The following is a 16,884-nucleotide window of genomic DNA, read 5'->3' on the forward strand; positions in this document are numbered from 1 at the left end:
ACCTCATGATTCTCATTTGCTCTGACATGCACTGTGAGCTGTAAGGTCTTATATAGACAGGTGTGTGGCTTTCCTAATCAAGTCCAATCAGTATAATCAAACACAGCTGGACTCAAATGAAGGTGTAGAACCATCTCAAGGATGATCAGAAGAAATAGACAGCACCTGAGTTAAATATGAGTGTCACGGCAAAGGGTCTGAATACTTATGACCATGTGATATTTCAGTTTTTCTTTTTTAATAAATTTGCAAAAAATTTCTACATTTCTGTTTTTTTCTGTCAAGATGGGGTGCTGAGTGTACATTACTGAGAAATAAAATGAACTTTTTTGATTTTTGGAAAATGGCTGCAATGAAACAAAGAGTGAAAAATTTAAAGGGGTCTGAATACTTTCCGTACCCACTGTATATATGTATATATATGGCCCTTCACTACATCCTCCAGCACCTGGACACCACAGTAAGCTACGCCAGGATCCTGTTTGTGTATTTCAGCTCTGCTTTCAACACCATCATCGCGGCCTGCAGGACAAGCTGATCGTGCTTGACTCCACCTGCAGGTGGATCACTGACTTCCTGACAGACAGGAAGCAGCACTTGAAGATGGGAATACATGTCTCTGACTCCCGGACCATCAGCACCAGTTCCCCTCAAGGCTGCATTCTTTCCCCTCTACTCTTGTCCCTGTACACCAACAGCTGCACCTCCAGTCACCAGTCCGTCAAGCTCCTGAAGTTTGCAAATGACTCCACCCTCATTGGGCTCTTCTCTGGTGCGGATGAGTCCGCATACAGGTGGGAGATCGACCATCTGGTGACCTGGTGTGGCCAGAACAGTCTGGAGCTCAACGCTCTGAAGACAGAGGAGATGGTCGTGGACTTCAGAAAGAGCCCGGCCACACCCTCCGCCATCATCCTGTGTGACTCATCAGTCACCACTGTGGACTCCTTCCGCTTCCTGGGCACCATCATCTCCCAGGACCACTGGGAGCTGAACATCACCTCCTTCACCAAGAAGGCCGAGCAGAGGATGTACTTCCTGTGGCAGCTGAAGAAGTTCAGCCTGCCAAAGACAATGATGGTACACTTCTACACCGCCATCATCGAGTCCACCCTCACCTCCTCCATCACCATCTGCCACGCAAAGGCAGGCTGCAGCGTATCATTCGGTCTGCAGAGAAAGTGATTGGCTGCAATCTTCCATCACTTAAGGACTAGTACGACCCCAGGACTCTGAGGCAACCAGGAAAGATTGCAGCTGACCCCTCCCATCCCGGACACAAACTGTTGCAGACTCTCCCCTCTGGCAAGAGGCTGCAGTCCATCAGGACCAAAACCTCTCGCCACAAATACAGCTTCTTCCCGTCTGCAGCTAGCCTCATTAACAAGGCCCGGGTCCCTCACTGACGCTTCCCCCTTTCAAATAATGCAAATGTCTCTGCACGTCTAAATTGTACTTCATTTCATACCATGCACAAACCTGGCACATTGCACATATTAGTTTCTAATTGTTGATTGTTTTATATTTTCATATTTATGTATTTATATATTTATGTACACAATATTCTCTTCCGTTGCAATACATCTGCACAACACAAACCGGAGTAATGCACATGTAAATATCTGCCACATTGTTTTTTCTCTGCAAATAGATGTATTATTTTTCTCTATTCTTTTATTATTCTTATATAACTTGCATTTGTTGATTCCATATTTATATATTTCTACATTTATTTATGTCAACTGTATATTTGTCTATGTGTAGCACCTTATCACCAAAGCAAATTCCTCATATGTGTAAAACACTACTTGGCAATGAAGCTCTTTCTGATTCTGAATCTGATCCCAACAGCCACTAGAGAGCACTAGTGTATAATTTCTCAGACCCATAATGCACTTAGCTGGTATGTAGAGGTTAGGTTTATATGAGTCCTCCTGACAACTGGTGACCTGTCCAGGGTGTACCCTGCTTTTCGCCCGATGTAAGCTGGGATTGGCTCCAGCCCCCCGTGACCATGTACGCAGGATTAGCGGTTGACGATGGATGGATGGAGTCCTCCTGACAATATTTTTATGTATTTGGTGACACACTGGGAGCCCTCACTCAAAGCTATTCTGTTATTTGTACACAAAAATATAGTGAACATTGAATTATCAACACAAATTAATTAACCTGCAATTACTGTAGAATAAAACCTTGGTACTGAAGAATCATCCAGAAAGATTACTGTAATTTGACTTGCATGTGTATAAAAGCTTAAAATTTTGCGAGAGTAGGTAATAAGTTAAGAGATTATTCTCTTCCAAAAGGAAAACAGACAATCATCTGTCTTGCATTTGTTCTGCAGGATTGCCAAAACCTTTTTCTCATGGGAGTGGGGTGACAGTTCAGAAAGGTGAGTATCAATCTGTCATTTTTCAAATGGAAAACAAAAATCAAGGACACATTGGCTCTACTAAAGACTACTATCTACTACCACTTTGATGTAGCCAATCCACATGTTAAAACCGCTGATCAAGCTGAAGCCAAGAACTTCAGAAAACAAGAACAAAGCAGGAACATTTTGACTGAGGTTTGTTTATCCATGCATCATGTGCCAAAACCAAAAAAAGACTGCACACTGGATGAGCTAGTGTTATATTTTCTGCTCATATTCAGTGTCCAGTGTCCCAGTCATGACCTTATGTCTCTGTTACTCATAGCTTTGGGGTAAAACAGGATATTAGCCTTATGTTTTTTTAGGGCTCACATAAATAAATCATAAAACGATTCAATAAATGTTTGGGCTTGAAAAATACTTTATCTTCTTCTTTACCTTACGTGAACCTAAAAAAATTACCATTAATAAACAGATGATATGCCAATTTTAAAGAAAAATCACAGCAAAGTCACTTTGGCAGGTAAAAGCAGTTGACTGTGATGAAACAGTTGATGATTGTGACACAACAAGAGGTGATTGTGATATGACAAAAGGTATTTTGCATTCTTTGAAATCTTTGGCATTTGAACTTTTGGTCAAAGGTTGGTCACCTTCGGCTTTGTAAATTTGTACATAATACTCAACAGTTAAGAGGGTCCTCGTGAGGAGGGCCCAAAACGATACTAGAATGAATAGCTGTGGATGCAGGGAGGGGCCCACAGAGAATGCTTGTGTACAGGGGCCAGATCTTAACAGTTTGATTTGGCGACTGGGAATCACTGGGATGAGGCGCTAAAAATTAAGTTCACATCTCTCTTGCTGGCAGATTGTGCTAGGAACATGAATATTGGTTTGCCCCATGTCCCAGGTGATGGCAAAACTGCCTGTTCATCCTGCTGCTTCATCCTTTTACACAGGTTACAACCTCATATATCAAAAGGAACAGAGAGTAATTGGAATATTATGTTTGTGAGACAATGTTTTAATTGTGTGCAGAATGCGTACACCATGGATTCTGAGGCAGGCATCCACCAGATTGGTTCAGACACAGACAGGGCTCCTTAATTACACTCCTCTATTCAGCAGCACTGCCAGTGCGTCAGCACAAACGTCATATTAGAGCTACACATGGAGAGAGGACATTGGAGAGAGAGACAGAGAAAGCGGAGAGGAGAGGAGAGGAGAGCAGTCCTTACAGCTGCCTGCTCACAGGCAGATGTGCTGTCACTCCTGTCTCTCACACACAAGGTGAAAGATTGAGGTAGCTCTGTTCTTCACTGGCTCTACAGTATAAAATACAGATAAACTCCTGTGTTAGAAATGCATCCAGCAGTAGGAAATCTATAGCAGCGGTGACTGGCATGCAGCCGTATAACCACTCTAAGATGACAGATTATTGATTCAGGTCTGGTTTGGCTGCGAGCCCAATATGATTATGAAATATGGCCTAATGATTTAATAAGGTGACGCTTGGTCTAGTACACGGCGACTAAAGACTTGATGATTGGTGATTGCTCCCCCTTTCACTCTAGGTCTCTCATTCTCTCTCATTTGATGCTTTACATCCACCTCTTGTCCTGGGTGTTTACAGTGGAAGCACCCACCAGCTCAAGGGATAATAAAATATGCTATAACATGTTGTTTAATGGGAAATAGCAGGCAGTTCTTTATTTGCATTTGCATCAACGGCCCACTCTCGTTCCCTAAAGAGAGAGCTATGCAAAGCAGAGCGCAAGCGGAAGGCCAGCAAACTTCATGTTTACTATGAGTACATGAAGACCTTAATGAAGAACTACCATGCGGCAGTTAATGATGCACGGGCAACTTACTTTTCCACCTTGATTGCTCAGAACGCCTGAAACCCAAAAGGAAATTGAAAAAATCAGATCACAGACTGTTAGCAGCTGGCCAGAGCATTTTACCCACAGATCATGTGATGTTGTATCCTTCAATTCCTTTAAATCAATGTCTCTTTCCGCCCTCAATGAGATGGTTAAACATATGAAGTCACTGCTTTGCCCCTTAGATGTGGTCCCTTTGAGACTACAACTACTACAGGGCCTACCTATCTATCAGATGCTTCTCAGTGACTATGGCTGGCTCCATTTTATCCCCCACAAATATGCTCTAACATACGCACGCGCAGACACATGCACATACTCACTCCCCGCTCCCTTCCAGCCTCAATTAAGCCTATCAATTAAGCCAGTCATAAAATCTCGCTATTATGCATTTTTCTTCTACTGTTTAAGTAGCGTGATCAAGGGTGCATACTAGGTAGTTCTACTCTTCTTTAACGTTAAGCATACATTTAAACAAACATCAAACACTTACTATGGGTTGAGATGCATCGCAGGTTTGCTCTGTTTCCCATCCAGTTTGGCAAAACAGGAGCGTAACATTTCCGTCTTTTAAATAGCAAGTTCTCGCACGCTTTCATGGTCATGTGAACTGCAAAATTATGGTTTTTGGTTGTAATAATAATTTGTGATGTAAATAACTTTTTCAGGGGAAGGAAAATGTTTGTGGAGATGGATATAATTATTGTTGAAAATATGTCGAAGTGTAATAGATATAAATCCTTTTCTGGAGTAAAATCTGTTTATTATATTGTGTAATGATAATGGTTAAGCCTAGTGGGAGGGACTACTGTCTTTAAAAGTGGCAGGTTTGGGCCTGTGAGGTCAGTCTTGGCCTGGTTACAGAGGAGGTAACTAGTGATTTGTATTTTTGTGGGGAGAGAGAAACAGAATTATTGAAGTTTTTTTAGTGTAACTTTATTATTGAGTAAATTTTTTAGATTTGTTTTCTTTATGCAAGTTTTTTCACTGTTTGCACTTTGGAGGCCGGCATAATAAAAATCACGCCATTATTTTTCGACTACGCCTGTGTTTTTCCCTATTTTGAGGAGGTTGGAAGAGAACCCCACTACAGTGTCCCTCAGGGTTCAATTCTAGGTCCCATTTTATTCTCCTTCTATATGCTCCCTCTCGGTACAATCCCTTCTCCCTCTCAAGTCTCACTCCCAAGTTGTCACATATGGACACCGTTGGCATCAGTTTGTAATGCACTGGGGATCCCTTTACTGTCATTGTTCAACCCACTGGGGAATGCTCTGCAACATCACTTTTGAACGGATATTTAATCAAAAAGCCAGAGTAATGAGGTGGTTGGGGTGGACTGGGCCAGAAACCGGACTTTCAGCCAGGGGACCGACGTTCATTTCTTGTGTGAAAAAAAAGTCAACATTGAATGTTTTTCTGTAAGTTGCGTCGGTTATGTAAGTTGCATAAGTAGTAACGTTACTTAAAGAGGTGGTATTATGCTCATTTTCAGGTTCAAAATCTTATTTAGGGGTTGTACCAGAACAGGTTTACATGGTTGAATTTTCAAAAAATACCATATTTTTCTCATACTGCACATTGCTGCAGCTCCTCTTTTCACCCTATGTGTTGTACGCTCCGCTCTTGAGCGACAGAGTGATGCATCTTACTTGTACAAAATATTTGCTGGGAGTTGCACATGCGCAGTTCCCGGGTAAGGACTATACTAGCCAATCAGAAGCAGAGAAGGGCGGGTCGTAAGAAACAAGGTGGTGTGATCCAAATCAAAGCCGCTTCAGACTGCGACCGTAACCTAGCAGAAGTCCACAACCACACAACATCATTGTTCCACATCTTACCATAAACCACAACAAAAATCACTATATTTCAACTCAATTTTACATAAAAATTGGCCAAACAATTTGAACGTTTGCTCAGTAGCTTTCACATCAGGTGTAACATTAGCATTATAGTTATAACTTTAGCTGTGTTAGCCTTGAACAGTCTGTGAAGTTACATTGCCATGTTTATTTTAAATATAATTCACAACCAATAAAGGATACTTACAGGTTGTGATTGTGAATCTCCAGGCCCAAACGGAGTTGGAGTTGCTATGTCTTTTAGGACTAAACGTTGAACTGTTGCCTGTGTTCTGACGATCTATGCTGCCTTGCCGAAAAATGCTACCATAGCGCAAATCGATAGACTCGACTCTACTCGGCCCTGCTCCGTTTTCCATTGCAGATAGTACCCAGAGATAGTACGTAGCTTGTCGTCATAGCGACGCCACACACAACTGCCACAACGTAATATTCAATGCGACACACACACCAGCGATCCACACAGCTTCTCTTTTTTAAGTTAAAACATTTCAACATTCCTCAGAATGTAAAGACAGATAAGCGGTATGAAAACCTTCCAGCTGTGTTTTTCTCTGCCGTTGTTGCTGCAGCGGACTGTGTGACGGTGGGAGCAGAGGGCTCTGTGAGCGGGCAGCTGGCCGGCCTCACATGCTCCTCCCGCGGGTTGGCACAGGCTTCCCCCGCAGCCACTTGCGGAGCTCCTCAACTCCGTTCTGCCATCACTTCTTGTAAAACTGTCAATATCCGAAATCTACACAGCTGATTTCTCACCTTACAACTTCTCAGAAGTGGATTTAGTGATGAAATTCCATACGAAAACTGTAAAATATAAAACTTTCTGTTACTGGCCTCTGTCTGGTGCACGCAATGATGATGCAGTGAATAGTGAATATTCTCTCTGACCAATCAGCAGTCTGTCCTGTTTTCAAGTTTCATTTTAGTATCCCTCAGCTCGCTTGGAACATCAATGGAGGTGAGGTGATACGAAAAAATTTACCTGGAAGCAGGTATAGGTACAACATTTCTACAATGGAAAACCAAACATAGGCGAGTGGAGCCAAAGGGCCTCCGCTCAGACTAGCTTGGTTTGAGGGTGTGCCTGACCTCGCTAGCCGCTTGGCAAGCTTTATGACGCTTTCATTGTGACGTCATAAGTAAAGGAAGTGAAGGGCTGGACTGCAAACAAGCTGTTTTCAAGCAGTTCAGAGCAGAGTTTTCTGTGGGAGATGGGAACTCCCTTTGGGCTGGACTTTGTGTTTTTTCACTTTGCAAACCTGTTACATGCACAAAAAAGATAAATAACTCAATAAAGGTGAGGGGAAAAGCCACAACGTTAAGTTAACTGACATAAATAAAGCAGTTATTTTAACCCAAACCATGATCTTTTCCTAAATCTAACCAAGTGCTGTTTCCTAAAAATGACCAAGAACTGTTAGTGTCTAAACTTAACAAAACTGCGACACTTCACAGCATTTACAACATGCCGTTTCAAAATTGTGACGTTTTTCAACGTTAACAAGTAGGCCTACTTCTATTGATGTTTAATATTTGTTATTGCTAACGTGATCGGACGACCATGGAAAGTAACCCATGGCATTAAAAACAATGCCAAGGGGTCTTGACCAAGCTTCCATGTGCGACAAGTTGGGAGTGAGAATGTGTTACACGGTAATACCATCCACAAATACAATGTGACACACAGCTCTATATCCCAATCACTAAGACCTCGGAAATTTTTGGGTATCTTTTGAGAAAATTTAAGTAGTCTATTGTATTTCAGCCACAGATTTGGAGAAACTCATCCATGCTCTTATTTCCTCACTCACTATCTCAGTCAGAAATCAATTCAACAATTAGTCCAAAATGCTGCAGCTCGACTTTTAAGTCATTGCAAAAAATGTGACAATATCACCCCAGTGTTAGCCAGTGTATATCCTTATATCTCTGAGCTTTTATCCCCTTAAGCTAGTACAACAGACTGAGATCCCCTCATAGGGCAAGGTCTAGGCTAAATTCCAAGGTGGACAGGGCCTTTTCTGTCAGGGGCCCTACACTCAACAATCAGCAATCTATCAGAGGAGATTAGGCTTGCAGAGTTTGTTCCCCTGTGATGCCAATTTTTATTCAACTTGTTTATGTTTTACATTGATTGTTAAGCCACTTTGTTAGCTTTATTGAAAAGGGCTAGAAATGTGGAATTTAAGTGGCCTCCCAAATTCAAAAATAGGGCCTCCTTCAGCTACAGCCTTGTTTTTCATTGATTAACTTTATATAGGTCTACTTAAAAAACGCCCAGCATAACAACCAGATGATAATGATGATTATAATGAGGATAGGGTGATCAGGTTGTGATGAAAATGATTATGGCAATTAGAGTCTGTAAATTGATAGCCCCTTATATCTAATTTACGCATAATTTGAAGCCAGCTAGCAGATAAATTAAATAACCTCTTCAACGCAGAAGCCTTTTCCACCTCTCCTCTGTCTTTATCTCTTTCAGTCACACAAGGACGTTCACACCTCCTTCTCAACTCAAGCCTATCAAGACTGTCAGAGACCATACACTCCGGGAGGCACTTTAACCCCTGACGACCCAAAAAATTCAAACAGATGAGAATAACCACAAAACACGAATTCACGCAGCCGTGTCGAAAGCATTTTACGCTTTGCTGAGGTGCGCGTGAGCAAGTAACCCCTTCTGTTCTGCACCTGATCCCCCCAAACCCCGACCTTGCTGCAAGCAGAGAAAGGAGCATTTCCCCAAGGGGGATCAATAAGATATCTCGTTATACATGATCTGCTTTAATGCTGGTACCCGTCCTCTTCCTCTTCTGTTCTCCCTCATCACAGCCTTCACCCCTGCGAGTCGCGCGGCAACAGCGGTGCGCACCGGCTCCCCCATCCGGACATTTATTCTCTATCCACCCACCAGCCAACCACCACCACCACCACACCACCACTCTGTCGAGAATCATCCACACACAGAGAACATTGTGTCGAGGAGGTTCCGGTCGGTGCTTGTCAGCTGAGAGAGAGAGAGAGAGGGAGAGAGAGGGAGAGAGAGGGAGGAAGAGAGAGAGAGATCCTCCTTGGCAGACACCCGTCAGTGTGGCAGTGTGATTTTGAGTGAGTGACTGGCTGACTGACGGGAGATTCTGGAAGAAACACACAGGAAAGGATCGGCACACATTCTCTTGTTTTCTCCCCCCCCCTCCCCCCCTTTGCTGTCTTGTCTGTTGTCACTCACGGCTGATGATTTTCAACCCGCTTGTATCCACCTCAGCATCGGATTTTACTTTATTTCTCCTCTCATTGATTGGCTGAAGCGGGGCTGATCCCAGCCAACCTGGGCCGGGCCGTGGGGCTATTCAGCGAGCCTTATAGCTGAAGTTGGCACCCGACATGAGCGCCTTGAGACCCTGGAGCGGGGCTCTCTCCTCGCCGGGGAGAGGGTCTGGGTCGTGGCGGTGCTGGTGGTGGTGGTGGGTTGTGGCAGTCGGGGTATCAGTGGGCTCGGGAGATCCGTGGATGTCCGCGGAGGCATGCCCGCCGCCTTGCTCCTGCAGCAGCACCAGGATCTCCTGCGTGGAACCGGAGAAGGGTATAAATGCTTTCCCGCTCCTGCAGAGCGAGGCGGAGATGGAGAACATCACGGACATGTGAGTGTCTCTCTTAAGCATCAGCTTTACAGAAGGAAGATGTCGGATAAGTTCTCTTTAAATCTTCATAGGCTATTTATCACGCTTTTATCAAGGTTGCTGTATTTTCCAACACTTTCCAAATAAAGGAATGTCACCCCTCCACTGCCAGTTGTGTTAGGGGCTGACGGTCCGCAAGAAAAGAGACAGAACCGGTGAAGGTCTATTTTTTGCTACGAATCTTAATGTCATGCCTGAATGTACGGCTAATTCACATATTTGCCATTTCGGATAGGCTAGACATGTAAGTCCTGTTAATTTTTCTTTGGCGCTGGTTCTGCTCAGACACGCGTCATGTGTAACCTAACGTTACATTGCGTAACAGACTAATTTCCATCATGGGGCACATCAGTCCTTTAACGCCAGCGTGGAAAAAGTCCATTTAAAAATGAAAGCAGTTGAGGCTGATGGACTTTATTCTGACAATCAGACAAACCCCAGGCTGTGCCGGCGCGTGCACGTGTGTAAGTGGATGCCCTTATGCTTGTGTGTGTGTGTGTGTGTATGTGTGTGTGTGGACGGGGACACGCACACACCAGACACGACTGTCCAAATATTAGCACAGACACTTCCCAAGATGGCTTATATGAGTGTATTGAAATGAACCACAAAAGCGGAGAAAAATCGACTTTAAAAGGGAAAATGAGCGACATTTTTCCAGTCAGAGTCAACATTTTTGCTTGTATTTGATGACCGGACCCTCCTTTTCAGGAAGCTGGGAGATTTTTTCCCCAATTCAAGATGACACAAAATCTCAGCCTGAATTTAAAATGTAACCTACTGCACCCCCATTCACACAGTCATTTCATAGACGGTCATTCGACCTAGAAATAAATTGAGACATGTCTAAGCATTTCTAATCGAGAGCAATTAAAAGAGGAGATTAAAATGTTTCATTGCTGCAATATCTTTTCTTGGCAGAGATAAACGGCCTTGTTGATAACGACTTGTCAGAGATGAACTTGGAGAAGCCTTGGACTCTTGCAGCAATCTGGTGAAAAGCATTCACTGAGTGCTTCGCTAATGTAAACAGACAAATTACTGATGACCATGCAGCGACTAATTCCCGAACGACCTTGCCAAAAACAAAAGAGATGGGTTATCCTGTCCCCTGTCTTTGTTAAGTGGTTAAAAAAATCCTGAATTTGTGACATCTGCACTGAGAATACACACTTCGACATAATATAATGGGCTTTCAATGTCAGTGTGAATTCCTACATGGGTGTAAAAACTGAAATGCAGGTCCTATACTGATGCTTACTTTTTCTGCCATATGTGAAATGTTTAGTATGAAAGCTGAGTCAAACTAATCAGATTTAGTTCCCATCTGATAAGAAAATATCATCCATTAGATTTGAGGAGGTGGGTGTACCAAATGACTGGATGATACAGAAAAGAGCTAAAAAGGCAAAATCTTTTTAACTAATAACCTTAATATTGACAATATTGGTGATATTTTGTTTAAAGAATATAGATGTTATTTTATAGGTAATTATTCATGGAATAAAGACGGAAAAGACAACATTTAACCTATTAAAAAATCTCTACCTCTGTATAACAATACTGATATATTGCCTGTAGGCAATAATAGCAGATTTAGGCTAATGGACACATGTGGGTGTAGTAACTCCAAGCTTAACTCTTCCCTGCACACTAGACAAACATGCAGTGAAGGGTTAATCAAATATGATTAAAACAAACCCGGATGAATATATGTGCATACTCGTAGTATTTGACTATGCTGTTATTATTCAGCACTCTTACCTGAACTGTCTGCTTTTGACTTTATAGCTGATTTACAGATACTTATCATCTGACGTTGATCGTGTTATTGGTGATTTATTGTAGATTACGAATAAGACTGGTGCCCTGAAAAACATTTTGGCAGAACTGAATTTTAGTCATGTGTCATTGTTGTCAGGTTATTTTACTCTTGAGTGAAAGTAAATTTTTTGAAACAGTGTGTTGAACAGGCTGCTTTTCACAGAGTGGCTTCCATCTATTATCAATCAATACCACTGAAAATATGACATTCTGGTTCAGCATCTTTAATTATTGAAAGGCACATATCAGATTTTATTCCTATTTTTCTACAGTATTTTTTCCCAGGTATTTTGACTTTTTTCGATAGTGATGGCAGAGAGCTGACAGAAAATGAGGGCAAACTTGGGACGTTACGGCTACATGGTGTATGGTGTGGTACAGCGTCTTAGACTCCTTTAGGCCACCAGGACGCCCCTATAAAATATGTTTAATGGTTAAGTGTCATCTTTTCAATGCTCACTGATCAATCGACTTTTTATTTTGGCATAGATTCAGAGGCGAGAGATGTAAAATATAATGTATCATGTTGTATTTGAGATAATTAGCAACAAAAAACAATCCCAGACTCAAGACCCTTCACTACTACAGCCATGTAATGATCTTGGAAATCAGTAAATCTAATTACACATGTTTTTTCCTTCATGAAAAGCATTATTTAATGAGCTTGTGATTTAGCCACACAATACGTGCAACAGTGAGACTGAAGGTTTCTGTAGGACAAAGAGCTCTGCTGTGACTGTTACAGCATGTTCCCTCTATAGATTGAACTCACTTCCCTCTGACGTCTGATCCGAAAGCTGTGGTATTTGAAATACATATGTTTTTCAGAACCTGTTCACACAGTTATATTCAATCACTCAAGAGAGATGCCCACAATCATCTCCTGTAAACGAATCAAGTGCCAGCAAATACCAGCTCCGCCCTGTGTGCCATTTATCAGCTGTAGTCCTTCAGGAGTTCATTTTTTAATTATATAGGCTTATTATGTTCCTTTGTCTTGTTGAAATGTTTGTGTTTATGCTTCCCTCTGTTAACAAATGAGCCTTCTGACACACACTTGTATCTCCTGACAGTTACATCGCCAACCAGAGCAGCTTCTCCTCCATCAACGACAAAGACCTGCAACACTACAAGAATCTCAGGAACCTGTAAGTCTATATATGGCTCGTACAACCAACACTTTGGCCCAACAATATGGCACATATTCAGAGCTACTGTCAATAGACAAATTTGCTACAAAAATGATTACACAGAGTGTTTTATGTCATATATTCTTATATTCTGTTAACCACATCATCTGTTGCGCAAAATGTTCCAGTAATGTACACAATGTTCAATCTTAGGGCCCAAATATAGGCAGCCTTTTAAAGCGGTTTCAACAGTATTTCTACACTTATTTGGCTTATTATAGTCGACTATATGACAAGTATGGATTTATTTGCCTTTATTGATAATTCTCTTTCTTTGCTTAAGGAGATGTATTGTCCACATCTGTTGCTTTAAAATCATGCTGTGTTTATGGCAGTCTCAGGGTGTAGTTACTGTGGTTTGCTATGATACGTGTCTCATTTTATTTCTTAATCTAAAACAGAATTGTCTACCAAGCAGCACTTTTTTGCAACATAAAAACTGTTAAGTAGACACTAACTAATTTTCCAGCCAATATCCAACTTGGTAGACATATTAGTACAAAGCGAGTAATGCACTGGAAGTGTTTTATGCTTTTAATTGTGCTTGGACCCAGTGGGAACGAAACTCTAAGGCAGGCAGGATGAGTGTTTAAGCCACAATCAAGAACAGCCGTCCCATGTGTGTGAGCATTACTTTACACACAATTACATTAGGTAAATTAGGTCTTGATACCAATATGATGATACTATTTCAAAGTTTTAATATTTTTACATTACAGTAATCGTTAAGTGTCATGTCTTTTAAATGGTGAAATGAAAATCATGTCAGGTGAGATCAACCAGTCACAGAACATCTGTTAAAAGTAGGGTATGTGAATCTGGAGAAATGTTGTTGATATTTGTACTCAACAGCCAAACAAAAACACCCCTCCCTTCAGTGCTCCTTCAGAAGCTCTGCCTCCCTAATTCATGGACGAGCATTGCTAAGACAACAACACTAACAATTAGGCAATATGGTGGAATCCAGCGTCTGCTGCCCAAGGATAGCTATATATAAAATGTAATCAAATGAATGACATGCAGGCATACAAACACAGCATAAAAAACATCTTGTGAGTTAGTTGCTTAGATTGCTTTTACAAAACTACATTGACTAAAGACAGGGCGGTAGGTTTGTAGCTAAGCTAATTGAGAATGTAATGTTAAGTTTTTTTAAATTATGCATCAATCCAAATAATAGCAATGTGCTAGCAACCCTGTCTACATAGCATTTTGAACGTTGTACAGACCGTAACATAGGGCACAGCAAGCAACCTAACGTTGGCTAGTTTGTGGGTTAGCAAGCTGCCGCTACAGCTGCTGCTGCGAAGCTAACATGTAGAGAGGACATAACCATCCCAGAGCCAGCACACCAGCTCCAGACCTCAAAACCTCACAACTTTCTCCTGCTAGTATAGCTAACATCACAACAACAGACAAAACAATACTGACCGACTGGTTCTGTGAAACATTGCAACACTAATAGTTACCCACCTTTCAAGTAGAAACAGGACAACCTCTGCATTTCTCTTCATGCCTTTCAATTCTTGGAAGTCTCTCCGCTGCTCTTCGCCCTCACCTGGTCATATAACTTCTTTTTCAGTCTTGGTTCTTCTCACCCTGTCCGCTTTGGCATGGTCCGAGCCACTTTGATTGTTTCCCATTTACAGAGCCACGGCTGTGTACAAACACCAGATTTTTTTTCAGCACACCAACAGAACACATTGCTAGCGGACCTAGAGCTTTCTCCAGAATCGCACCTTTAAACCAACTTTTCATATCAGATAATGATGTTGTCTTACAGCCTCCCCTCAGCTGATGAAGGGCACATGCTCTCTGCACCTGGTGTGTGCAGTATGTTGGAATATTAAAGGCAACTCAATCTGTTGAATCAATGAAAAGAGGTTCTTCTGTTATGTTTACATATAAAAAGATAACAGGCTCTGGCCGTGCACCGTGGCAGACTTGCCTGAACAGCGGCTCACTAAAGAGATTTCTCACTAGTAGTGGGACATTTTACCTGGATTAATGAGGAGAAATTCTTTATTTTGTATGATTAATTTTATCTTTATTTTATATTAACTTAATTTCTTTGTGTTAACAGATTACAGTGTGATATCTATGACGCTCAGTGCAAATTATTCCTGTAAGGAAAGAAGGTTTGCTCATGTTTGTACTAATTAATTTATCAGATTGTCTTATGACAAATCAACTACAGTGCAGAGCGTTACGTTCATCAGAATTTAGTGAAAAGTCAGAGGTGTCTGTGTGCACAGTCATTACCATTAGCTATAAACAGGGAGGTTTACTGGTCACTCTGAAGAGAAAATACTTAGTTGTGTTCATTTTTGACTGTAATGTAATGGTATTTTTTGGTATTTTATGTGTTCATGTGAAAAAGAATAACGGATAACTTTGCCATGTCTCTGTCAGTTTCTTTCTCTTATTGTACACACACAACATAGACCTGCACTAAAGTTGCTAATAAATAAAATATCTCCCAATGTTGATATTCAGATGCTACATAATAAATGACAATAATATATGTGCCTTACAAATCTTAAATGTCCATCCTTATAGTTTTGGCTTGTGTAACTTAACCTATGTGGTGCACCACTTTCTAAAAATATGTGTTTTATAAAGCATTTATAAGTTGTCACAAATGCATTAAATGTTAATAAAAATATATTAATGCTTTGTAGGTTAATAAAAAAGCATTATGCTGGTAAGTTTCCTCCTTTAGCATGAATTATTAGAAACTGGTACCAAATATATTTTCTCAGACTTTAAGGAGCTCATCAAGAACGTGAATCCATGTTTTGCTGTTGCTAATGTTGCAGTTATTGTTGGTAATTGTGTTGTTATGTTCATGATGACAATGACAATGGTGCTTGTTTTTGTGTCAGGACGGTGACCAACAGCAGGCTTACATATGTATCAAAGCTGGCCTTTGAAAACAACATCAAGTTACAGTACCTGTAAGTGAAAACTCATGCTATCTATTCCTTGCTTTCTGTTGACTTGACAGCAACTGTAAAGATGTGTTGGTTAGTTTGACTCAGCTGACGGAAAAACAGTTAAAATGTATAGCTATGTTTTAGTTTTATAAATTTGTTGTATTATTTATTGCTGAAATTGATGAACACACAATTGATATCATAATGTAAAGAAGATTTATTTGTTACATTGTCAATAGAAAATTAACCAAAAATATGAAAGCCTCTGAGAGATTGATGGGGTGCAGTTCAGTTTCAGACTGAACCGGATTTGTAATTGATCTTGGGATCTTGTCAACATAATTAAAGTTTGATACTTATTATGCTGATCAAATGTACCACTTAGGGTTAATTGTCACAATCCTTAGAGGAGAAACTTTTAATGAGAAAAATAATGTGGCCTTATTGGCGCATGTAGAAATGTGCTGTCAGTTGCTATAAGGTCAAGTTAATATTAACAATCTCATTCTCTGATGTTCACCTTAATTTCCAGGAATCTGAAAGATAACAACCTGTCGTCACTATCCTGGAGGATATTCAGACACCTCAACATCTCTTATCTGTGAGTTCAGTCCAGCCTTTTCTATCAGTCTGTCCATCTGCATCTCCGTCTGTCTGTTCCTGGCTCTCTCTCTGGTTTATCTCCCAGTTATCATCACAGGCTGTAGATAAACATATACCCACTGAATCTATGGTGTTACATATATATTTCTGGTGTGATATTTAAAAGCTTGCAGTTTGGTTTACGGCTAATTGGGGATTTCCTGAAGCCAGAAAATTCTTATTTTTTTGTATTTTGATTAAGGCAACAGGGCGGAGACTAGCTGAAGTGGGGTCGACAAGCAACAATAAACCACCAGGGCTCAGTGTCATTGGCTATGACACCTAACAATAAAGGCAAACATGCCCCCCAAACATAGATTTTACTCAGTCTCCCATTACTGTAATAAACCAAATAAATAATTTTAAAATTGTACCGAGAGATGTTGATTCACGAAAATTATGTAGAAAAACATACACACTTTATATTTCTAGAGAGAGAATATTGAGATTTTTTCAGATTTTTCAATGCAGTTTAATACTGTTCAATAGA

The 16,884-nt window shown here is 41.0% G+C and overlaps 1 protein-coding gene across 1 annotated transcript in view; it reads left to right on the plus strand.

Moving 5' to 3' along the window:
- The first annotated feature begins 9,495 nt into the window (after positions 1-9,495).
- ntrk2a (neurotrophic tyrosine kinase, receptor, type 2a) overlaps positions 9,496-16,884 on the plus strand; it is a 112,470-nt gene continuing 105,081 nt past the window's right edge. Inside the window, exons 1-4 of the mRNA XM_046035378.1 lie at positions 9,496-9,763; positions 12,700-12,774; positions 15,702-15,773; positions 16,285-16,353. Of these exons, the coding sequence (XP_045891334.1) occupies positions 9,507-9,763; positions 12,700-12,774; positions 15,702-15,773; positions 16,285-16,353 (473 nt within the window). The 5' untranslated portion in view covers positions 9,496-9,506. The remainder of the gene's footprint in view (positions 9,764-12,699; positions 12,775-15,701; positions 15,774-16,284; positions 16,354-16,884) is intronic.

Source organism: Micropterus dolomieu, linkage group LG21 (genome assembly GCF_021292245.1).
Source record: "Micropterus dolomieu isolate WLL.071019.BEF.003 ecotype Adirondacks linkage group LG21, ASM2129224v1, whole genome shotgun sequence".
Classification (NCBI taxonomy): domain Eukaryota; kingdom Metazoa; phylum Chordata; class Actinopteri; order Centrarchiformes; family Centrarchidae; genus Micropterus; species Micropterus dolomieu.